The following is a 24,741-nucleotide window of genomic DNA, read 5'->3' as shown; positions in this document are numbered from 1 at the left end:
AAAAATTAATAATAATAATTATATCTATATATATATATATATATATATATATATATATATATATATATATATATATATAAAATTTACATGACATTTCCAGGTCTACAAATTAATCATTAATTATGCTGAGGGGTAGGTTTAGTGGTGAAACTTCTTGTTTCATATAAGTCTGATATTTTCATATAAATACAAATGGGACCATTTTTGTAAGGTCTAGTTGGATTTTTTAACATTTTATTATGTGCCAGTCTAACTGCTCAGAAATAATATATCTTGCTTCAACAAGCTGTACGAATTAAGGTACCCTTTATGTCCATAGCACAAAAATTGAAAATCACAAATGTACTAAACCCAACAAAGCCATCACCATCGAGCTGCCATAAATAGATCTGGCACTTTTACACAGTGTACCAGTTCAATACCCAGCGCTGAACTCGTGACCTGAACAGCTCAACCCCTTTCTACCATATTTCAGATGCTCTGTTCATATAAGAATCATTTGATGAGGATCTGTTCTGTTTAAATGAATCCTCATGGAGTTCAGTCTATTCTTTACTTTATTCCCCAGCACCTTCGTCTTGCGTAAGTGCGTTTTCACACCAAACCAGAACATCGCACCATCATTGACCCAGTCTAACACATACCCGCACACATTTCACATGAACATAAACCATCATACACCTAAAATGCATAGGTAACTGGTAAAACACAAAATATTATTTAGGGGATTAATTCATAGGCATATAAGGTATCCTGCAGATATGCGTACTTGTAATGAAGTCAACCTTTTATTGAGTAACATGCCAAACCCAATTTCTGCTCAGGTCAAGACACACATTATGAAAAAGTATAATTCTTTAAGTCTATCAATAGTGTGTGGATCAGAGAGTGAGGGCTCATGGGAGTCGCTGTTATGTCACAACAGAAGAATGTAGGTTTCCTACTTTCTAGAGTCGCACAGGGACTTGTATGTCTGATTATATAAATCATGAACCAGGACTCATTTATTACCACCATCATCATCATCATCATCACTTTTTCCTTTAAAACAGAACCAAACCTAAAAGTTATTCTCCCAAAAGCATTTTTATTTCTGGGTTCTACATCACATCTTAATCACAAGGACAAAAGGGTATTTTTAACTGTGACGTGTGAGAGAGACTAAAGCAATTTACAAAAGAGCAAATGAAATCATTACAAAACGTATTGCGGAAAGGGGCACACAAGCTAATGTTTTACAAGGGTGTATAAAATTACTAATGCTATTTACAGAAAGACAAATTACTTCCTCCTGGTGTTTATTCTTCCCTGGTCGTGCAGGTCTGGATCTCCCACTCAAACCTGATCTCCCAGGTCTAAAACTCGAAACCTATCCAAGTTATAAAAACAGGCCTTCACCACGCGACCTCCAAAGTACCGCCCATTCAGATCCACCACAGCTGAGGACGACAAAAACAACAGCACAGTTATGTTTACATTTAAAAATACTAATAGATCAAGTTAAATTATAAAGATACTATTACATTGGCTCAGGGAAAAAATATATGAAATGTTATTTAATATATAAAATAATACATAAAATGTACAATTGCAAAATAATACAATTTCCAATGAAGTTGTAATTATGAGACTATGAGCACAAATTGCACACAGTAAAGTGGGACAGAAATATTTGGACATAAGTTACGGTCTGTGACTTCAGGACCAGAAGTTCAAAGGCTATGAATAAATTTACAATAATTTATAACTTATGACCAGTTGATGGCACTGTCCTAAAACATTACACAGTCACTTAGGGCACGGCCTCAAAATAAAATACAGATCTTTGTTTAAATATAGAAGTTGTCAGGATATTACCTCATTTCCTATTCTGTGTCTTTGCAGTAAAATTTCTTGTGTTACAGGCAAATGATTTTGATTATTTGAAGTAGAAGGAGAAAAAACTGTTTTCAATTACTACTTCAAGCACACAACACTATAATTTATGTATATATGCATACACACACATACATATATACACACACACACATATACATCATATATACACTCACCTAAAGGATTATTAGGAACACCTGTTCAATTTCTCATTAATGCAATTATCTAATCAACCAATCACATGGCAGTTGCTTCAATGCATTTAGGGGTGTGGTCCTGGTCAAGACAATCTCCTGAACTCCAAACTGAATGTCAGAATGGGAAAGAAAGGTGATTTAAGCAATTTTGAGCGTGGCATGGTTGTTGGTGCCAGACGGGCCGGTCTGAGTATTTCACAATCTGCTCAGTTACTGGGATTTTCACGCACAACCATTTCTAGGGTTTACAAAGAATGGTGTGAAAAGGGAAAAACATCCAGTATGCGGCAGTCCTGTGGGCAAAAATGCCTTGTTGATGCTAGAGGTCAGAGGAGAATGGGCCAACTGATTCAAGCTGATAGAAGAGCAACTTTGACTGAAATAACCACTCGTTACAACCGAGGTATGCAGCAAAGCATTTGTGAAGCCACAACACGCACAACCTTGAGGCGGATGGGCTACAACAGCAGAAGACCCCACCGGGTACCACTCATCTCCACTACAAATAGGAAAAAGAGGCTACAATTTGCACGAGCAAATGTGTATATATATATATATATATATATATATATATATATATATATATATATATATATATATATATATATATATATATATATATATATATATATGTATACACACACACACATATATATATATATATATATATATATATATATATATATATATGTATATATATATATGTATATGTGTATATATATATGTGTGTGTGTTACAATGTAATATAACAATATAATGGTACAACATATTACAATAATACACCTTTCACCTTTCAGAATCTGCAATATGTTAATTATTAATTATTTTACCAAAATAAGAGGGATCATCCAAAAAAAAACAAAAAAAAAAAACACAGCTGTGGATCATTCAGGTAACAACACCGTATTAAGATTCAAGGATATGTAAACTTTTGAACAGGGTCATTTTTATAAATTTAACTATTATTTTCTCCTGTGGACTATGTAAATGTCTCTTATGTGAAATGTCTTATTCAGGTCAGTACTAAAACAATAACATGCATTTTGCATGATCCCTCTTATATTGGCAAAATAATTCACTGTGCAGATTCAGCAAGGTTTTGACTTGACTTCAACAGTATATGTTACAAAGATTTCTATTTTTTTTATAAGCTTTTCTTTTGAATCTTCTATTCATCAAAGAACCCTGATGCATAGCTTCATAATAAATATTAAGCAGCTCAATTGTTTTTAACATTGACAATGAATAAATATTACTTGAGCACCAAATATGAATGATTTCTGATCAGTTTCGGGCCATTCACACAGCTTTGAAAAACATGAGTCACGAGCAGTGGAATGGGAAGAAGAAAAAACACGTAAGGTCTCAAGACACTTCCTTAAATACATCATTAAAAATATCCCCTACAGAAAATGTTGGGCTTTTCCCCACATGACCTCACCAGTGTTGTTACAAGTTTTTAATAATGATCTATGATCAAAAATAGCCTTGGTGGCATGGCAACACTCAGCTCCTCTAAAAAGCCAATCTAAACAAACCACTAACAAAAGCCTTCCTAATGAACTATTATGAAATGCATTTGTTTGCTTTTTTGCATTCTTAGAGCTCTAGCCCAACCCTGAGAAGCTAAACGGGTGTTCCTGTGTGCATTTTAGTGTTTTTCCCCAGGCTTGCTTTTTTCCAAATACCTCACTTACAGTGGCCAAAAACAGTATTTGGAGACTAAAGTGTGTAATTTTAGCTGCAGAACTGCAAACATGATAATTGTATTTTATTGTATTATCTTTTCTTTTGTTTTTTTTCCTTTTAAGCAGTTCTTTTAAGAACTTATTCAGCAAGGGCACATTCAATTGCTGAGACATTTATGTTTCAAACTATTTAAATTTCAAATAAATGCTGTTCTTTTGAACTTTCTATTCATCAAATAATTCTGAAAAACATATACAGTTAGCTCCATATATATTTGGACACGGACACAATTTTCAGACTTTTGGCTCTGTATGCAACCAGAATAGAATTTAAATGAAACGAGATTAAATTGAAGTGCTGGGGTGGATTTTGGCCATTGGATTGGATCAAATCTTGAAAATGGGTTGCTCAAAAGAAACAAAGGATTCTGAATTCGGATTAGATCACAAAATCCAATCTTGGGTTGTGTTGTTCAAAATGTTTTAGTAAAATTAGGGTGCTTTTAACCCCCCCCCCAAAAAAAGGATTATTCTGATCCCAGCAGAAGGGTGGATTTTAGGAACAAAAATGTGATAAAGTGCAACATTTTGACATGTAATGTATCCCTAAACAGCTGTCAATATCAAACAAAAATATGATATTTAATTTAAAGCTTCTTTTTTTAAAATCACTGATTGTACACTACATTGGCACAATCATCAGAGATGGACCAGTCAGAAGTAGTTATCTGTGTAAATGCAATGAAAAACTAGAATGCAAAACATTGCTTTGTGTATGTTTCCGTTCAAAGAGAAGAGAAAGAGGAATCATTGTGTGAACGGCACAGTCTGAATTGTGCCTCTCTCTGCGCGTGTAGCAGCGGTAAAAATAAAAAACAGGACGCGTGTTCTCTTTTGCTTAATGGTTTAAAATAGTTTGAATGGGTAAATTGGCAAGACAAAACACGTGCAAATAATAAACTTTCACTCTATGATGGTTAATCTTAACAGTTAACCCGTGAATCACATGCGTGCCGAACTGCGTGGTCTGGTCCGTACGGATCATCTACGATCCGTTGCACCCCTACTCACAATATTGTTTTTACAATAAATGCAGCAGCCTTGGTGAGAAAAACAGATTACTTTTTAAAAAAAAACAACAACAACAAAAAAACACTAAAATAATCGGAGACTTAAATTGAGTAATTTTAGCTGCAGAATTCATCTCTTTATTATTATTATTTGTTAAAATGTGTGCTTATGTTAACTTTTAAAAATATATATTTACCATTTGTATCTAATGCTATGACATTCAGATATTTTAAAGTGTGGGTAAAGTGTTCAAATAATTTTTGGGCCACTGTATCTGTAACTATGAACTCTTCTCCCGAGTCCCAAATGGGGCAGTTTAGCTCTGTTGTTATTTAATAAAAAGTGAGTTTAACTTTATTTTATCCCAAAGGAACTCAAAGTGTGTCAAATTTTCAGTCCTATGTATGAACTGTTCCAGATACATGATTATGTTAATTCAATTTCAAGTACATTTGTCTTGTTCTTTTTCAGGAATAATAATTAGGAAAACAATTCTATATATTTCGCAAAGCAACATAACATGACGCATCACACAAAGATTATTATTAATCTAATATGTTACCCTTGTAGAGGATAAAAATGCTTTGAAGGATGAGTTAATATCCAGCCCGGTTAATATTTCGGTCAGTGTTTGAAAGTGAGTGCGCGAAAACTGGTTTGGTCTGTTATCCCTTGAGGAAGTGATGTAACCAGCCAGGTGATGTAACCCCTATGGGACAGCCTTCACACACTTACCTGCTTTATTAAGTAAGATCTGGGGCACTTGAAATAAAGACCACCTGCACACACACTCTTTAAGTTTGTCCTTAAACCACTCACCTTTAATGGCTGATTCGACTCGTTCGAACTCCAGGAAAATCCGGACGGCCTCATCGTCAGAAACAACAGCGATCTGAAAACACAAGCCAGACACACAGGTTTCATGTCAACGACAGAGATGAATGACATCTGCTGCTTTTAGCAGCATGCGAGACACGCTTAACATAATGCTCACCTCAAAGATGACACACTTGATGACTTTGCCATATTTCTCACACTCTTCTTTAGTCTCAGCTTCCAGGTCTTCGTCCACTTCTCCCCTTCCTACCATGTTCTACACACACAGACAGTTTTTATGTGCAGATGAATCTCGACAAATGGTTTAAACTAAATTGACTAACTAGACTAAAATCCTGATTATCACATGTAATATCACAGCACTGAAAGTTGCCCTGTAATACATTTCTATGCTTTTTTACTATTATTTTCAAAGCAAGTGCAATAAATTGAGAACTTAATTGGAAATTCTGCTTTAGTGCTAATGTTTCATCTGAAATGGGTGCACATAACAACATACAGTGGTGTGAAAAAAGTTTTGGCCCCCTGCCTGACTTTTTTTTTTTTTTGCATGTTTGTCACACTTTAATGTTTCAGATCATCAAACAAATTTAAATATTAATCAAAGATAACACAAGTAAACACAACATGCAGTTTTTGAATGAAGGTTTTTATTATGAAGGGAAAACAAAATCCAAACCAATATGGCCCTGTGTGAAAAAGTGCTTACCCCCTAAACCTAATAACTGGTTGGGCCACCCTTAGCAGCAACAACTGCAATCAAGCGTTTGCGATAACTTGCAATGAGTCTGTTACAGCGCTGTGGAGGAATTTTGGCCCATTCATCTTGGCAGAATTGTTGTAATTCAGCACATTGGAGGGTTTGAGCATGAACCGCCTTTTTAAGGTCATACCACAGCATCTCAATAGGATTCAGCTCAGGACTTTGACTAAGGCCACTCCAAAGTCTTCATTTTGTTTTTCTTCAGCTATCCAGAGGTGGATTTGCTGGTGTGTTTTGGATCATTGTCCTGATGCAGAACCCAAGTTCACTTCAGCTTGAGGTCACGAACAGATGGCCGGACAATGGGTCTCATTCACTAAACATGCGTACGCACAAAGTTTTGCGTGAAATGTGCGTACGGACATTTTCACGAATAAATCATGATTCATCAAAAACTTTCGTAGTAAAATTTATTCTAAATGTACGAAAAAATTCAAGAACAACTTATACCACACGTACGCAATAATAATGTACGCCCAGGGCCTTATAAGCATGTATAAAGAACCCCACATATAATTAGATATGTTATGTACAGGGTGGGTGAAAAGTAACTAGACGTTAAAATTGATAATAAAGTATAGAGGTCGAATTATATATATAATAATATATATATAATTATGTCCAAACAACAAATCACCTGATCTATCCTTATATAAACGGTGATTATTGTTTCTCACCTTGTGTTTGGAGGCATGGCACACTTGGTGCTGCTTGAAGACATTGCGGCACGTGCTCTAAGGAGAGAGCGCATCTTTAGAGAGTGCACAGCAGGGCCGTGCCCCCCCAAATGAGTTACTGTGCCTCCCCACTTTCCATCCTCTCCCCTCCTTGCTGAACGCGATCGATTTTGAAAGCGCAAGTACCGATAAAACAGCGCACATAAGAAAGAGATTGCACGCTTTAGCGAGCGTCAGCAACTGCACGCTGTTCACGACCCCCCCCCCCACACACACACACAACGTGATTTGTGCCCCCCCTAGAAATGTAAATGCCTCCCTGTTACGGTCAAAGTTACTTTGTCCTTATTGTTGTGTTTTTCTTTGTATAAATCTGGTTATTTTCTGTCATCTCGAGGTTGAGCTCCGCCCTGTTACACCTGTGGCCTGTTTAGTGAGCGCTGAATTGGATATGAGGGGGAATCGAGATTGTGTTGGCGTCTCCCTGTTTCCAGCGCATGGCCAGGACAGTGATTTCCTGGCTTGGTTGAGAGCAAGACTCGCACTCGTTTGGAAGCTCTTTGTTCCCGCGGATCAGCCACCTTTTACGAAGCGCTGTCTCCAGCGAGCTTCGTGCCCGTCTTAATGCAAGTCAGCCTCGGATGAGCGGTGTGTTTGTTGTTTGTGTTTTCTGGTTGAGCTGTTAATTGGTTTGTTTTTGCTATGGTTGTTTCGTGTTGTGTTTATTTGAATTAATGATTTAATGCACGTTAATTGTTGCCGAAAGTGGCACGTGAGCCGTCTAGATCTGTTAATAAAAAGTTTGATCGATATCTGTGGTCTCACGTGTCCTTGTTATGTTGCTTAACCCCTTCCCTATGAGCACTTTAAAACGGGGTACGTAACATAAATGGGGGCTCGTCCGAGATTACAATAACTTTATTGTAATGTTTAGTTATTGTTGTTTCCCGAGAATTCGTTGTAATTTATTTGTTACGTTGTAAGCAAATTTGGGATGGCCAACGCATTCTCCGGTTAGTTAGAGTAAGCCGGCAGGGCTGTGCTTAGCGCCAGCTCTGACTACGGTTTGCTGTTTATTGTTTTCGTTTATTATTTTAGTTTGTTGTGTTTGGAGGTATTCCGGGGGAGAGAGTAATCTCTCAATCGGTACCCTCTGAAGACTAGCTAGATGTAGTTAGTTTTCTGGGTAGGTAGGTAGGACCGGAGTGTGTGTGGATCTTTTTCGTTTTTTATTTACTCCTTGTTCTGTTTTATTATGGCAACATTTGATTTAAATCAGTTTATAGATCAACCTAGTGTTGAGGGGTTAGAGGTATGTCGGAAAAATGATTTAGTTCTGATTGCTCAACACTATGAAATTTTGATTTCTAAAACACAACGTAAAGCCGAGATAAAGGTTTGTTTAATGTCTGCTTTGATTGACAAAGGAGTATTTTCTGCTATGGATGCTGTTTCTACGCCGGCAGCTGAACTAGCTGTTGACTTTGCGGGAAGTTCACCTTCACGAGGATCTGTCGGTGATCAAGTTACTCCAGTTACTGTACCTGGTGGGGAGGTAGGTCCACCTTTTTCTATGCCTAAGTTTGAGCCTGTTTCACTTTCTTCGGAGGCATCGCCTGAGCTCCGTACCGATTGGCGTTTAAAGCTCCGGTTAGCTCGGTTACAATTAGAGACTCAAGACCGTGCTCAAGCAAGACAAGACGAGTTGAAACACCAGATCGAAAAATACCGAATTGATGCTGAAACAAAAGTGCGATTGAGGCAGTTGGAGTTACAAACTGCTCGTGATCCACCTGAACAATTGATTTCTAAAACCTCTGTTAATTTGAATGGTGGCTCCGAGACCGCTGCTGCACCGTCAAATTCGACTATTGTTTCTAGTAATTCTGTGTCGGCTGGTAATGAGACCGAGTCTGTAGTGGTGCCGTTAACTCATTTTGATGTGGCCAAAAATATCGCTCTTGTTCCAGTTTTCCGTGAAAAAGAAATTGAAGCGTATTTTCAAGCTTTTGAACGTATTGCGAGCGCTTTGAAGTGGCCAAATGAGGTTTGGGCTTTAATGTTGCAATGTAAACTGACAGGTAAGGCACAAGAAGTATGTGCGTCTCTTTCGCTGGAAGAGAGCGTTCAATATGAGGCAGTGAAAATTGCCATTTTACGGGCGTATGAATTAGTTCCTGAGCATTACCGGCAACGTTTTCGTAACACGAAGAAGTTAGTATCTCAAACCTACGTCGAGTTTGCTCGTGAGAAGGGCATTTTGTTTGATCGCTGGATAAAAGCGTGTAAGGTTACGGACTTTAATTCATTGAGAGAGCTTATGTTGATTGAAGAATTTAAAAACTGTGTCACTGAACGTACTGCGTTGTACCTAAACGAACAAAAAGTCAATATGGTGCAACAAGCTGCTGTGTTAGCAGATGAGTATATGTTGTTGCACAAGACTGTGTTTAAGCGTGTGAGTGACAATGTACCGTTAGACAATGAGAGTTTCTCCGATTGTAAAACCAAATGGGTTCCTTCCACTCTAAAATCGCGTAAGGAGTGTTCCTATTGTCATAAAATTGGGCATGTGGTGGCAGAATGTCGTTGTCTGAAACGAAAACAAGAGCGACAAGAATCATTGTCTGTTCAGGCTCGAGGTTCCGTTTTAGTACAAACATTACCTTCGCCTTTTACTCTCTCTGCACCTGATTCGTGTTTTCAGCCTTTTGTGTTCAATGGATGTGTTTCATTGACTAATGGAAATAATGGTAGAAAACCTGTTCGAATTTTACGTGACACTGGAGGCTCGCAGTCTTTTATTTTAGCGAGCACTTTGGATTTTTGTGGGGACTCTGCGTGCGAAACCAGCACTATTGTGCAGGGTATTGAAATGGGGTACATAACCGTTCCTCTTCATCGGGTATGGGTAACTTCCGAATTGGTATCTGGATGTTTTGAGGTTGCAGTTCGTCCATCTTTACCTGTGAAGGGAGTAGATTTCATTATGGGGAATGATATTGCCGGCGGTAAAGTCTTGCCTGCTGTACAAGTGACGAACCTTCCTGTTGCTGAAATGCAGCCTGATGCACTTGTTGAAACTTTGCCAGATGTGTTCTCAAGTAGTGCCGTTACAACCCGAGCTCGAGCAAAACGTGATTCCCAAGAACATTGTCTTAACGATTCCATTTTTTCAGATATTTTAGAAAATGAATCTTTTCCAGAATCTGTGGATGCGGCTACATCGAATCCTCATCCTTCTGTTAATTTTAATCTTGTCACTAACATGTCAATCTCACGCAAAGCCTTGATTGATGCGCAGAAAAGTGACCCAACTTTGGAGAAATATCGTGTGAGTGCTGAAAAAAGTTCACTGACGCCGCGTAATTACAATTTTTATTGGCAAGACTCCATGTTAATGCGCAAATGGGGTAGAATCTTGAGCCCCGAGCAGGCAGATGAGTGGGATGTGGTACATCAAATTGTGGTTCCTTCAAAATTCCGACAGTCTGTATTAAACTTGGCTCATGATCATCCTTGGTCTGGACACCTGGGGATTAATAAAACCTATAATCGGGTGCTCCAGCACTTCTTTTGGCCAGGGTTAAGAACCGATGTTGCCAAGTATTGTAAGACCTGTCACGTCTGTCAGATGGGAGGAAAGCCAAATCAGGTGGTGCCACCTGCCCCTCTCTGTCCGATACCTGCTGTGGGAGAACCCTTTGAACGTGTTTTGGTGGATTGCGTAGGACCACTCCCTCGTGCTAAGTCTGGGTGTCAATATTTGTTGACGATTATGTGTGTGTCCACTCGTTTTCCAGAAGCGATTCCTTTAAGGAATATAACTGCTAAGTCTGTCACGAAAGCTCTCACGAAATTCTTCACAACCTTTGGATTACCAAGAACTGTTCAAACAGATCGGGGTTCAAATTTTATGTCTCGAGTATTTCGCAGTTCTTTAAAAGCGCTAGGAGTTTCTCACGTTGTGTCCAGTGCACATCATCCAGAATCCCAAGGGGCACTGGAACGCTGGCATCAAACTTTGAAATCTGTACTCCGTAAATACTGCATCGAGACCGAGAACGAATGGGACGATGGGGTTCCTTTTGTGTTATTTGCTGTGCGTGAAGCACGACAGGACTCGCTGGGGTTTAGCCCTTCAGAATTGGTCTTTGGCCATAATGTTCGGGGTCCTTTGAAAATGTTAAAAGAAGAACTTCTTTGTACAAGCCTTTCCAAGAAGACTAATGTAATTGATCTAGTCTCTCGTATTCGCGAACGGTTGCGTAAAGCTTGCACTTTTGCTAAAGAAGCTCTTTCTCTTTCTCAAACGAAAATGAAACGTTGTTATGATCAGAAAGCAGTTGGGCGTAACTTTCTGCCAGGAGAGAAAGTTCTGGTATTAATTCCTGCTCCTGGGTCTGCATTCACTGCGCGATTTTCCGGTCCCTACGTGATTCAAAGTAAAGTAGGTGAGACTGGTTATATAATCCATACTCCAGAACGGCGAAGAAAAACTCGCTTATGTCACATAAACATGCTAAAACGGTATGCATCTCGTGATGTTATGGATGAGGGGGAGACTACTAATGTTTCCGTATGTGACTCAGCAATTGAAGCAAGAGAGCACGTTTCATTGCTTACTCATCTTTTGCCTATGCAGGACATCGATGATGGATTAAATGTGTCGATGGAAATCTTAAGTGGCGGTTGTTTGAAAAACTCTGAGGCTTTATTAACACTCTCCTCACAACTTTCTTATTTGTCCACTGAACAGCAGCAGGACATACAGAAATTGTTGAAGAGTTTTCCTAACCTGTTCAACGACGTTCCTTCCGGTACTTCTGTTATCACGCATGATATTAATGTCGGTAGCACATTGCCTATTAAACAACATGCCTACCGTTGTCCAGTAAATAAAAGGGAAGCAATGAAGCATGAAGTGACGTATCTTCTGGAAAATGGTTTTGCGGTTCCCAGCAGTAGTGCTTGGAGTTCCCCCTGCGTTTTAGTGCCAAAGGCCGATGGGTCTTTTCGTTTCTGCACTGATTTCAGAAAGGTTAATTCCGTCACCGTACCAGATGCTTTCCCTCTGCCGCGTATCGACGATTGTATTGATAGTCTTGGTACCGCAAAGTATATTACGAAATTGGACCTTTTAAAAGGCTATTGGCAAGTGCCGTTAACAGAGCGTGCGTCGGAGATATCCGCGTTTGTTACACCAGATTCATTTCTTCAATATACGTGTATGGCATTCGGTTTACGGAACGCACCCGCGACATTTCAGCGCTTGATGTCTTTAGTTCTAGGTGATGTTCCGAATTGTAACATTTATTTAGATGATGTAGTCATCTTTTCGTCCACTTGGGATGAGCATTTGCTGTCTTTATATGAAGTGTTCCGTCGTTTATCCGCTGCGTCCCTTACATTAAATCTTAAAAAGTGCGAATTTGCTAAAGCTTCGGTTACTTACCTGGGGAAACAGGTGGGGAACGGCCAAGTAAGACTGTTGGACGGAAAGATCGCCGCTGTACTCGAATATCCAATCCCTACAACGAGGCGAGAGCTACGTAGGTTCCTTGGTATGGTGGGATACTACCGTTGTTTTTGCAAAAATTTCTCCAGTGTCGTTGCACCATTGACAAGACTGTGTAGTCCGAAAGTTGATTTTAATTGGACTAATGACTGTCACCAGGCATTTTTTTCTGCCAAATCTCTTCTCTGTAGTGCTCCTGTTCTCTCTGCTCCAGAGGTGTCCCGTGCGTTTCACTTGGAGGTTGACGCTAGTGCCGTTGGAGGGGGAGCTGTCCTTCTACAGGAGGGTGCTGACGGGTTACTCCATCCAGTTTCCTATTTCTCTGCTAAGTTTAACCGTTCTCAGTTAAACTATTCGACCATTGAGAAAGAAACTTTATCACTTTTATTGGCATTAAGGCACTTTGATGTGTATGTAGGGGGCAGTATGTTTCCTGTTACGGTCTATACTGACCATAACCCGTTAGTTTCTTTGGGCAAAATGTACAATCACAATCAACGCTTGATGCGATGGGCACTAATGGTGCAGCCATACAATTTAGAAATTCGGCACAAAAAGGGATCTGAAAATGTGGTGGCGGATGCTTTATCACGGTGTTAATTTTGTTTTTCTCAGAACCAGTTTCTCAAACTTTTTAAAAGGTTGAAGGGGAAAATAACAAAAACTGCTTCTGTCTTTAGGGGGGAGGTGTTACGGTCAAAGTTACTTTGTCCTTATTGTTGTGTTTTTCTTTGTATAAATCTGGTTATTTTCTGTCATCTCGAGGTTGAGCTCCGCCCTGTTACACCTGTGGCCTGTTTAGTGAGCGCTGAATTGGATATGAGGGGGAATCGAGATTGTGTTGGCGTCTCCCTGTTTCCAGCGCATGGCCAGGACAGTGATTTCCTGGCTTGGTTGAGAGCAAGACTCGCACTCGTTTGGAAGCTCTTTGTTCCCGCGGATCAGCCACCTTTTACGAAGCGCTGTCTCCAGCGAGCTTCGTGCCCGTCTTAATGCAAGTCAGCCTCGGATGAGCGGTGTGTTTGTTGTTTGTGTTTTCTGGTTGAGCTGTTAATTGGTTTGTTTTTGCTATGGTTGTTTCGTGTTGTGTTTATTTGAATTAATGATTTAATGCACGTTAATTGTTGCCGAAAGTGGCACGTGAGCCGTCTAGATCTGTTAATAAAAAGTTTGATCGATATCTGTGGTCTCACGTGTCCTTGTTATGTTGCTTAACCCCTTCCCTATGAGCACTTTAAAACGGGGTACGTAACATCCCCGATGGAGGTGCCCTGGCGCACAGATATGTTTGCTGAGAGTGACGAATGGCTGTTCAGTTGCTTTTAAATAACACATTTTTTCTGGCTTCCACCTCCGACAGCAAAACCTCACATTCATTATCGTTAAAGTTATTTTTCTTTGTCTTTTGTTTCGGTGCCATAATTGTCTTTGGACTAGTGCCGCTTTGCGGAAAGCCCTTATATGGAGCTTGTGTGGGCGTGTATTATGCTAATCACTAACCTCGTGCACGCGGGCGCTCTTTTAGAAGACTCCAGATTCACAAACAGAAGAACGAGTTTAAGAACAAGCTCATGTGCGTACGCATGTGTTGTGAATTAGGCGGAAAGTTTTCGTGAGAAGTTCAAATGTGCGTATAAATACGAAAAAACGTACGCACTTATTAGTGAATGAGACCCATTGTCCTTCAGGATTGTTTGGTAGACGGCTGAATTCATGTTTCCATTTATCACAGCAAGTCTTCCAGGTCCTGAAGCAGCAAAACAGCCCCAGACCATCACACTACCACCACCATATTTTACTGTTGGTATGATGTTCTTTTTCTGAAATGCTGCGTTACTTTTACGCCAGATGTAATGGGACACACAACTTCCACCTTATACAAAAACTTTTGTCTCGTCAGTCCACAGAGTATTTTCCCAAAAGTCTTGGGGATCATCAAAATGTTTTCTGGCAAAACTGAGACGAGTCTTTATGTTCTTTTTGCTCAGCAGCGGTTTTCGTCTTGGAGCTCTGCCATGCAGGCCATTTTTGCCCAGTCTCTTTCTTATGGTGGAGTCATGAACACTGACCTTAACTGAGGCAAGTGAGGCCTGCAGATCTTTAGATGTTGTTGTGGGGTCTTTTGTGACCTCTTGGATGAGTCGTCGCTGCGCTCTTGGGGTAATTTTGGTCGGCCGGTCACTCCTGGGAAGGTTCACCACTGTTCCATGTTTTCTCCATTTGTGGATAATGGCTCTCACTGTTGTTCGCTGGAGTCCCAAAGCTTTAGAAATGGCTTTATGACCTTTTCCAGACTGATAGATCTCAATTACTTTCTTTCTCATTTGTTCCTGAATTTCTTTGGATCTCAACATGATGCTTTTGAGGATCTTTTGGTCTACTTCACTTTGTCAGGCAGGTCCTATTTAAGTGATTTCTTGATTGCGAACAGGTGTGACAGTAATCAGGCCTGAGTGTGGCTAAAGAAACTGAACTCCATGTGGGTTTGGATTTTGTTTTCCCTTCATAAAAAAAAAACCTTCATTTAAAAACTGCATTGTGTTTACTTGTGTTATCTTTGATTAATATTTAAATTTGTTTGATGATCTGAAACATTAAAGTGTGACAAACATGCAAAAAAATTAAAAAAATCAGGATGGGGGCCAACACTTTTTCACACCACTGTAACTCTCAACTAGCAACTAATCACACTTAGTATGCATTTACTTCCTTTGGGCTCTATTTTCAGAAAGCGTGGTGTATCATTTCCCTGCTATGCAGATGATACCCAAATTTATCTACCCCTGAAACGAAATAAACATGCTGCTCTGGAATCTCTTTTTGCATGCCTGGATAAAGTGAAAACGTGGTTCTCTCAAAATGTTTTATTTCTGAATGAATCAAAAAAGAGGTTATAGTCTTTGGCCGTAGTGAAAATTCAGGGAGCAGAAGTATCGATCTGGACTCCCTTGCTCCTTTTACTTCTTCTTGTATTAAGAACCTAGGTGTTTCCTGGGATCAGAGTCTTAAATTTGATAAACAAATAAATGCGGTTATTAGTTCCGTTTTTATTTCAGCTACGCCTTCTCTCCAAAATTAAATATTTTCTCTCTGTGAAAACTTTAGAGATTGCGATCCATGCGCTCATTACAACTCGCTTGGATTACTGCAACTCTATCTTGGCATTTCTAAATCTTCCATCGCTCGTCTCCAATTAGTACAAAACGCCGCTGCTAAATTCCTCAAAGGACATCGTAAATTTAATCACATTACTCGTTGATCACAAAATCGTTAAATTGGTTACCTGTGCATCTTAGAATTGAGTTCAAAATTCTTCTCTTTGTTTTTAAATCTATAAATAATCTGGCACCGAGCTATCTATCTGATCAACTTTATCCATACAATCCTACTTGAAATCTGAGGTCTGGTGATCAAAGACTTCTCTCTGTCCCCAGATCACGTTTAATGCATAGAGGGGATAGAGCCTTTGTGGTTGCTGGCCCTAGGCTGTGGAACAGCCTTCCAGCCTATATATTACATTGGCACAGTCTTTAACTGATTTTTCATCTCGTAAAACCTATTTCTTTTCTTTGGCTTTTAATTCACTGTGAGTTTATGTTATGAAACTGTGGGTTGTCCTGTGTTCTACGTATTTGTTTGTTCAGCACTTTGGTCAGCCGTGCTTGCTGTTTTTAAATGTGCTAACTTGAAACACTTACATTTCCAAAACAGACATGAAGTTCTACTTGTTACAAAGTTTAGACAGTAAAACACAGCTTACCCGCAGCAACACCACTTTTGTAGGACATTTGAGAATCTCTGTAAGAGGGTTGGTCTCGTTTTTCTTTGAGGCATCCGCTATAAAACGGACAGTACATTTCTATTTAAAATCACAACATACAGCTTCATTTACAAGCACAAACTACTTTTGACTGATGACAACAGTAAAAAACAGGTGTAGCAAAATGGTTATTTGTCAAAAAAAAAAATAATTAACGTCCTTGCACACGGAGTCCGAAATTTTCGTATATGCATTTTTTCGTTTTATCGTATTCGTCATCCTTTCCTATCAAAATGCTTGTTAAGGATGTGAAAACGCAAAAAATCGAACCTGATCTGAATTTTTTATGACAGACGAAAGTTTCGGAGGCAGTTTGTAAATGTAATTGGCACAACGTTGGGTCATATTTATTTTTTAACGTGCAAAAATTTCAGACAAGAATTTCGGACCCAGTGTGCAAAGAAAATTATAGTTGTTTGTTATTAATAATAATAATAATAATACATAAATACAATCTTACCGGCCCCAAACTTTTGAACAATAGTGTATTTACAGGTAAACATTACAGTTAATGACTATGTATGGTAATTCTGGTTCATACAAATGAGAAATTTTTACCATAGTTTAATAATTGAATTTAATATCTGTTTGGTCAAAATGACCGTTCTAAATGTGAAAAAAGAAAAGCAAATACATAATCTACATATACTAAATATAGTAGTATTTTTATTTAATTCCATGTAAGCATTTTAAGCTATTTTAATGGCAAAAACAATTGAAAAAATACAAGTATAACAAATACAATAAAAACCAGCAAACAAACAAACACAAGTTATATTACAGAAGATTTTTTACATTAACGTGATAAAAATTCTAAAACAAATTCTGGTAAAATTATACTAAATAATTATTTAAGTGAGTTCACTTCATAAAAGAGTTTTCTACATACATTAAAAGCTGGACAGTCCCATAAAAACAGAAAGGGGAATCTTTCAAAACATGCATCGAGTCAGTCTTGTATGACCTATGCAACATCTGGTAAATAACACTTGATCAAATCTAGTTTTAAAAGGGATTAAAAATCTGTTTGAAATTTCCAGATGTATTTCATGTAATTTATTATTTGTACATGAATCCCACTCTTCTTGCTACTTATTTAATATATAAAGTTTAATAATAGGTCCGATGTCTGAGGGAGGAATTTGACATTTGTTTACTTCCTGATTAAAAGCCCCCTTTGCATCTGCACCAGCTCGCTCATTTCCTGAAAGCCCAACATGGACTAAATATAGTAAAAAGCCAGAAATATATCAAGATAACATTTTAACTAGGGCTGCAAAATGAGTAATCACGATTAATCGTATTCAAAATAAAAGTTTATGTTTACATGTATAAATATAAATAAACACATATATGTATATATGTATGCATGCATGTGTATATATATATATATATATATATATATATATATATATATATATATATATATATATATATATATATATATATATATATATCTATTTATACTTCATTTATATTATATATAAATATATGTAATATATAAAAATAAAAACAATTCTTAAATGTATAAATACATGCGTGTGTATTTATATATACATAATAAATATTCACAGTACACACACATATAGTATGTAAACATAAACTTTTATCATTTTTTTTAATGCAATTAATTGCGATAAATCGTTTTGCAGCCCTAATTTTAACCAAATAGCGCCAACTTGAAAGGACATCTCGTAATAACGTCTATTTAAGGTAATATCCGTTTACCCATGTTAGGGATGGTACGGCTGCCACTGTTTGCATAATGGGCACAACTATGTGTTGTTTCTGGTTTCTAATGACTAATAGGGCACATGTGGGTGACCAAGATGGAAAAAAAATATATAAGCAAATGACTGATATGGGAAACAGGAAATAAATAAAGTCAAACCTGAATTAGAGCCATGTGGATCAGCCACATTCTGACTGGATCCTGATGCTGAAACATACACACACATTCAAATGGGTTGTGCAAATGACAAAACCTGGGGTTGAAAACAAACATGATACTCAAACAAAATAACAAATCAAAAGGATGTTTATTTTGGATCTGTAAGTTTGTACATATTTGCTGTGTGCTTGTGAGTGGGTGTGTGTGTGTGTGTGTGTATGATCTCACTCTTTTCCGTTGAGTCTCCAATAATAATCTTGCCCCCACGCTTGCTGGTTTTCTCCACTGAGAGCGCCGTGCTCAACCCCTGCTCGTGTTTTCCCAGGCCCTGCCCATCTCGGAATCCATACTTCTGCATGATTTTATGAGCCACGGTACCACTGAAAAACACACACAGACAAGCATTAGACTTTGCTAAATTAATGACAAATAATACACATCATATATAAATACACAACTGATCAAACTCAAATGTAATGCTTCAAACTCCAAGTTTAAATTTTATATTTCAAATCAGTTCTTATGAATAAATTTTTATGTTAATTCATAGTTTAAATTTTCATTATATAACTTTTAGTTAAACCAAAATGTTTTGGTTTAATTTAAAACCTTTAGTTAGATTAAAAATATTGGGTTAAATCTAAATTATAAAAAAATCTACATTTACTGTAAAAAATTATTGTATTAAATTAAGACTTTCTGGTTAAACCTAAATCCTTTAGTTAAATTTCAAATATTTGTGTAGATTTACATAGAAATTTGGTAATACTTTTCCATCCAATTCTCACTATAATAACTAGTTGCTAATTAGCATGCATATTATTAGCATATTGGCTGTTTATTAGTACTTATAAAGCACATATTAATGCATTATTCTGCATGACCATATTTTAAATCCCATAATCCTACACTATACCTAAATTTAACAACTACCTTACTAACTATTAATAAGCAGCAAATTAGGACTTCAGGCAAAAGTCGTAGTTAATAGTTAGAAATGGTCCCCAAACAAAAGTGTGACCCAAAAGTCTTCAAAATAAATTATGTGGAAATCTAAATTCCTTGTTTAAACGTAAAGCTTTATTTATACTAAATATTATTAGATGTAATTTTTGTTTGTTTGTTTGTTTTTGTTAAATCAAAAATTATTTTGGAGTCTAAATTAACTGTACAAAAAAAATCTAAATGTTTTAGCTAGCTATATAAATGAATGAATACTAGTTAAATCTAAACTTTCTTAAATGTTTTGGTTAAATCTAAATGGTAAAAAGTAAAGTAAAGTAAAGTCGTGACGTATTGTCAAGTATGGTGACCCATACTCGAAATTGGTGCTCTGCGTTTAACCCATCCAAGTGCACACACACAGCAGTGAGTAGTGAACAAATCCACACACACACACACACACCATGAACACACACCCGGAGCAGTGGGCAGCCATGCTGCAGCGCCCGGGGAGCAGTTGGGGGTTCGGTGCCTTGCTCAAGGGCACCTCAGTCGTGGTATTGAGGGTGGAGAGAGCGCTGGACATTCCCTCCCCCCACCTACAATCCCTGCCGGCCGGGGGCTCGAACTCGCAACCTTTCGATTACTAGTCCGACTCTCTAACCATTAGGCCACGACTTCCCCGAAATGGTTTGTGGTTACATCCAAGTGCACATTGGATTCAACATTTTTTCATCAGTCTTAGGGGTGACCCCGAATAGTCGGCGATTCGATGCTTGGATAGGAGGAGCCTGATTCGACTTCCAATCTCACAGTCGAATATTCGCGGGGTGTTATGAGCATGACATTTTGGCCATATGGGGGTGCTGAAATGTCTGATTTCACATAGAACTACCAGTTTTCTCCCAATAAGTTAATATACAGCCTATTAAGATAATGCTGTAAATAAGAAGGAAGCTTTAAATAAATATTTTAACGTGCGTGAATAAATCCAGCCACCCCTATAGATTTAAGTTTCACTTTCCATAATCCGTGACCGACAGAGGAGCATCTTGGCAGCAGGGAATTAAATCTTAAATTCAAGACTCAAATTGACACAGGCAGAGTGAGAGACTGGATTTTTTCAAAAAGTGATTTCAAAACATTTCAGCCAGTTTATATATATCGTGTATATATTATTTATCTAGTATAAGATGCATTTGATTGAGTTGGGTTCAGTTAGACAGTGCGGTGCATCAGAAGTAAAAACGATATAAATACTGTTCAGTTTCTGGCCCAGACCGATCGTTTCCTGTCTGTAGACCTCAGTGTATCATCAGGAGCCGCAGGGTTTAATTTGGTTTTGTCTGTGTATGTTTGTTTTCTCTTAAAGCCACAAGTCCCATTGACTGCCATTAATATGACTGACAGACTACAACGGTTTGAGTTAAAAATCTTCGATTGTATTCTACTTACAAAACAAAATCTACATCTTGGATACCCTTGGGGTAAGCAGATAAACATCAAATTAAAATTTTTGGGTGAACTATCCCTTTAACACCATTCAGCTAATAACAACATTCTGTATCTATAAACAATGTATTATTTATGAGTGTAGGTTTGTCATTTGGAATAGCTCTCTTACCCCATGTTGGCCAGGAAGGAATTAGTTGGTCCCGGGGGGGATCGTGGTCTATCAGAGTCATCAAAAATGGGTGGTGGGATTGCTGCTTTCGACCTCTGCCGACCATCTTCATCATATGAATATGTTGCTGTCATGACAAACAACACATAGTTTTAAGTTATTTACTCACAAATTAGCCTTGGAAAATGACAGATTTTTAAAAGTCAGTGAAATTTACATACAGTCTCGCTCCACTAGTGATGTTGGAGGGGCGATGGTAGCTCCAACTATGCCTGTGTGCCGTACAAACAATATCTTACAACAACACTGATGCTCATATCAATTGCCCTACTTAGACCTGGCATTAACATCTTGGATTCAATCACAAGTGTTATTATATACTGACAAAATATAGGGAAGTGAGAACGAAAGACAGAAATGAGAAATAAAGAAATGATTCAAAGGGCGCTCACTCCTCTTCCTCTTTTCTCTCTCATAATCCTCCTCCTCATCTGATTCGCCTTCTGTTGGGAAACGTGAAAATCCGCTTGGCGCTCCACTTCCTTCGTGTCTCTCTTTACGTTTCCTAACACAGTTTAACAAAGCAAAATTCAAGATCAGACAGACACTACATGTAATAAGTTTGGAATAATTAAGACAATTTAAAAAATTTTAAATAAGTCTCTTGAGCACACCAAGGCTTCATTTATTTGATCAAAAATACAGTAAAACAGTAATATTGTGAAATATTATTACAATTTAAAATAACTTTTGTATGAGAACCTTTTTTAATGTAATTTATTCCTTGATGGCAAAGCTTAATTTTCATCTTCAGTGTCACTTGATCAATGATTCTTCAGAAATCATTCTAATATGCTGATCTGGTGCTAAATTGTTATCAATTATTATTGGTGCTCTATTACTAATACATGTTCTTATCTTATCAATGAAGAACAACAGCTTTTGTGGAAACTGTGCTACTTTTTCTTTTTTTCAGGATTCTTTGATGAACAGAGAGTTCAAAAGATAATTGTAACATCATTTCACAATATTACATTTTTTACCAGAATTTGTTCCAACAAATACAGCAGCCTTGGTGTGCATAAGAGACTTAAAAAAGACATAAAAAACTATCTGTTTTGGTTGTAATGTATGCAACAATTATAATTGTGCGTAATTTAAAAGTACTGTCTATAAGTCTGTCTAAATGGATTAATTTTTGCAAACATTTGTGCATCTTTGCCATAAACAGAGAATGAGTGAACAAGTGAGGTATTCTGGACCCAGCAAAGCACAGTGTGTAAAATACACATCAGAAGAGAACTGATTATGCATAGTAGACATTATGCAAACTTGTATGCATAGTAGACATTATGCAAAATTAATAATTGTCATGGCTGTATTATTTACTATAGTTAAACAAAATATTCTGATATCTTATATATTTGCCAGAGTAGTCTCTAAGGGTGCTTTCACACCTGCCTCATTTAGTTCGGTTGAATCGCACTAGAGTTCGTTTTCCCTCTTGGTGCGGTTCGTTTGGGCAGGTGAGAATGCACCAAAAGCGGACCAAACAAGGGTACCGAGACCTCCTTGAAGAGGTGGTCTCGGCACGCTTTCAAACGAACCCTGGAGCGGCTCGTTTGTGGTGAGAACACGATCCGACCTCAAACAGACCCAACTGCAAAAAGAACTGCGCATTACACTATTTGGTGTGTTCGCACCGCAGGAACTAGGAACGGTTTTAGCTCTAGGAACTCCGTTTGGATGAAATATATTAACTCCTATTCCAGAGTAGGGTTTAAAACAGTTCTAGGAACCATCAGTGACGTAAATGTACGCTGATTGGCCAAACGCATGCGAAACACCGGCATTTTTAAAAAGCCATGTAAACATATTTACTCCACGAACATGGAAAACAGCGATAACCGCATTTACCTGTTGTCTGCAGTGCTGTGTTCTTTTCTCAGCTTTGATCATATGTAACATTGCAAGTTGTCATCGAAATTTAGTCTCTTAGCCCAACTTTTTCCTCCTGCAATCACGTAAATTGTGTGTTTACATTTCATCTCCGTTATCACGAAACCCACGACACACCACTAAAACCGCTCTGATCACCGCATCCTCCATTCACCGGTTGTTGACTTTGTTAATGCCACGCAAAAAGACATCACTGTCGGCCGCTTCAGAGTTCCTGCTGGCGGGGCAAACGCAACCAGGAAAATGGCCCGAGGGAGAAATTGGTCCTGTAGGAACTGGTTAGTTCCAGAACTTAGTTCCTAGAACTACGCGGTGCGAAAGCCCCTATGGTGGGGCGTTTGCTTCTCAGAACGATGAGCTTTGTAAAAATTGACGCTTTTCAGAAAGGCAGAGCATAGAGGGCGTGGAAAATAATGTGTTTTTTGAACCTTAAACCGCATAAACACATTGCATTACACCAAACACACTAAATAATGTTCTTTTTAGCAGCGTCGTATAACAGATATAACAAATATTGACAACATTTTCTGAACAAATTCATGGAAAAATATTGGATGCGTACTTCTCTCTCTCCTCAATTTCTTTCTGTCGCTCCTGTTCTCTCTGTCTTTGTCGTTCTTCTCTGTGTCTCTTCACCACTTTCTCATAATCGTTGGGAAACATGGGGTCATACTCATCAGCCAAAGGAATCAGCACATCTCCGGATGAAAACCCAACTGATGTCGAGTCCTAAAATAGCCACACACAGTCAAAGAAAATGCATGAACCAGCAAGTTAATGAACCACTTAGTGTGAAAGCCTCATTAACTTTTATTGTAATATTTTACTGGGTGGAGGGTTTGGGGATTTTACAGGCCAAACATTGCGATGCCAGCATTTTAAGAGAATAATAAACTTTCTACTAAGAGATGGCAATAGGGCTGCAGTATATTTAAATAAATAAATCAAAATTGTGCAGCCCTTGATACCAATAATCAGCCAGTAATATACATACTGTTTACCTTCATTCCTGCTGCAATGTGTGGAGGTGTATCAGAGATCTGTCTGTCATCTACAGCACTTCCTCTCTTCAGATCAATAACCGGAGCGAGAACATTGGACTGTCTCATCTTCTGAGTCTACAAAAGATGTCAGACTCATTTATTGGTTCTCAAACCTTTTGACTTAACATGTCACAATAGTTCACTCATTCAGATACGTGTACTCTTAAGTTATAAATATAAAGTTCTGTAGTAATTTCCTGTGGATTGTATTATCATATCACATAAACACTGACCCACCTTTGCTTGTGTCAATGCAGCTTTCTTCACTTTAAGTTGAGACTGAAGCAGTTTGAAGTTTTTAGACCACCCTTCCGTTTTAGTGTCGCTTGTTGCGACCCCCAAATCATCATATAAAGACATTTTACCTCCTTCACAACCAACAACTCTGAAATACACACACATGAAACATACTTACATGCATATGATTAAATATATACACGTTTAAACATTCAAAACTTCGGTGTGTTATGTAACATAAGCTAGCGTATTCCCTAAATAAATAAATTAGGCGTGTGTGTACATTATAAACATAAAATCACAAAATAAATTAACCTGCAGCTAGAATTTGAATTATTAAAAAAAAACAATACACGATTGTTTTTACAGTAAATAATTATTTATATATTTAGCATTCACTGCCATGCGGCTTACAGCGACTACTGTCCCATATAAATAGACTAAATGGCTATTGTCTAACCTTAAATCACTAATCCACTTTAACTGGCAAATATATAAAGTTAAATACACACCTTTAAAGAAAATAAATCCTCTACTCGTTTAGCACGGTCGGTTAGCATAACATGTCGCGGACGGATGACATCATCAACTGGCCAAAC

General features: G+C 37.9%; 1 protein-coding gene across 3 annotated transcripts; it reads right to left on the bottom strand.

Moving 5' to 3' along the window:
- Positions 1 to 763: 763 nt before the first annotated feature.
- LOC306861754 (splicing factor 45-like) lies at positions 764 to 24,737 on the bottom strand. Of its 3 annotated transcripts, none has more exons than XM_079404216.1 (13): positions 24,458 to 24,737; positions 24,143 to 24,290; positions 23,864 to 23,980; positions 23,425 to 23,591; positions 21,356 to 21,468; positions 21,125 to 21,175; positions 20,904 to 21,030; positions 18,566 to 18,717; positions 18,338 to 18,385; positions 16,387 to 16,463; positions 5,826 to 5,924; positions 5,651 to 5,723; positions 764 to 1,439 (listed from the first exon to the last, which is right to left on the bottom strand). In XM_079404216.1, the coding sequence occupies exons 2-13, from the start codon at positions 24,263 to 24,265 to the stop codon at positions 1,336 to 1,338; spliced, it is 1,251 nt and encodes a 416-aa protein (XP_079260342.1). In that variant the 5' UTR covers positions 24,266 to 24,290; positions 24,458 to 24,737; the 3' UTR covers positions 764 to 1,335. The 3 variants fall into 3 exon arrangements, with proteins under 3 accessions (XP_079260342.1, XP_079260340.1, XP_079260341.1); XM_079404214.1 differs by having other exon boundaries at positions 24,655 to 24,737; XM_079404215.1 differs by having other exon boundaries at positions 24,603 to 24,729.
- Between the last annotated feature and the right edge of the window lie 4 nt (positions 24,738 to 24,741).

The sequence above is a fragment of the Barbus barbus genome (genome assembly GCF_936440315.1).
Source record: "Barbus barbus genome assembly, chromosome: 42".
NCBI classification, from domain to species: domain Eukaryota; kingdom Metazoa; phylum Chordata; class Actinopteri; order Cypriniformes; family Cyprinidae; genus Barbus; species Barbus barbus.
Note: the sequence above shows the minus strand (reverse complement) of the source record. Positions and strands in the feature narration are given on the sequence as shown.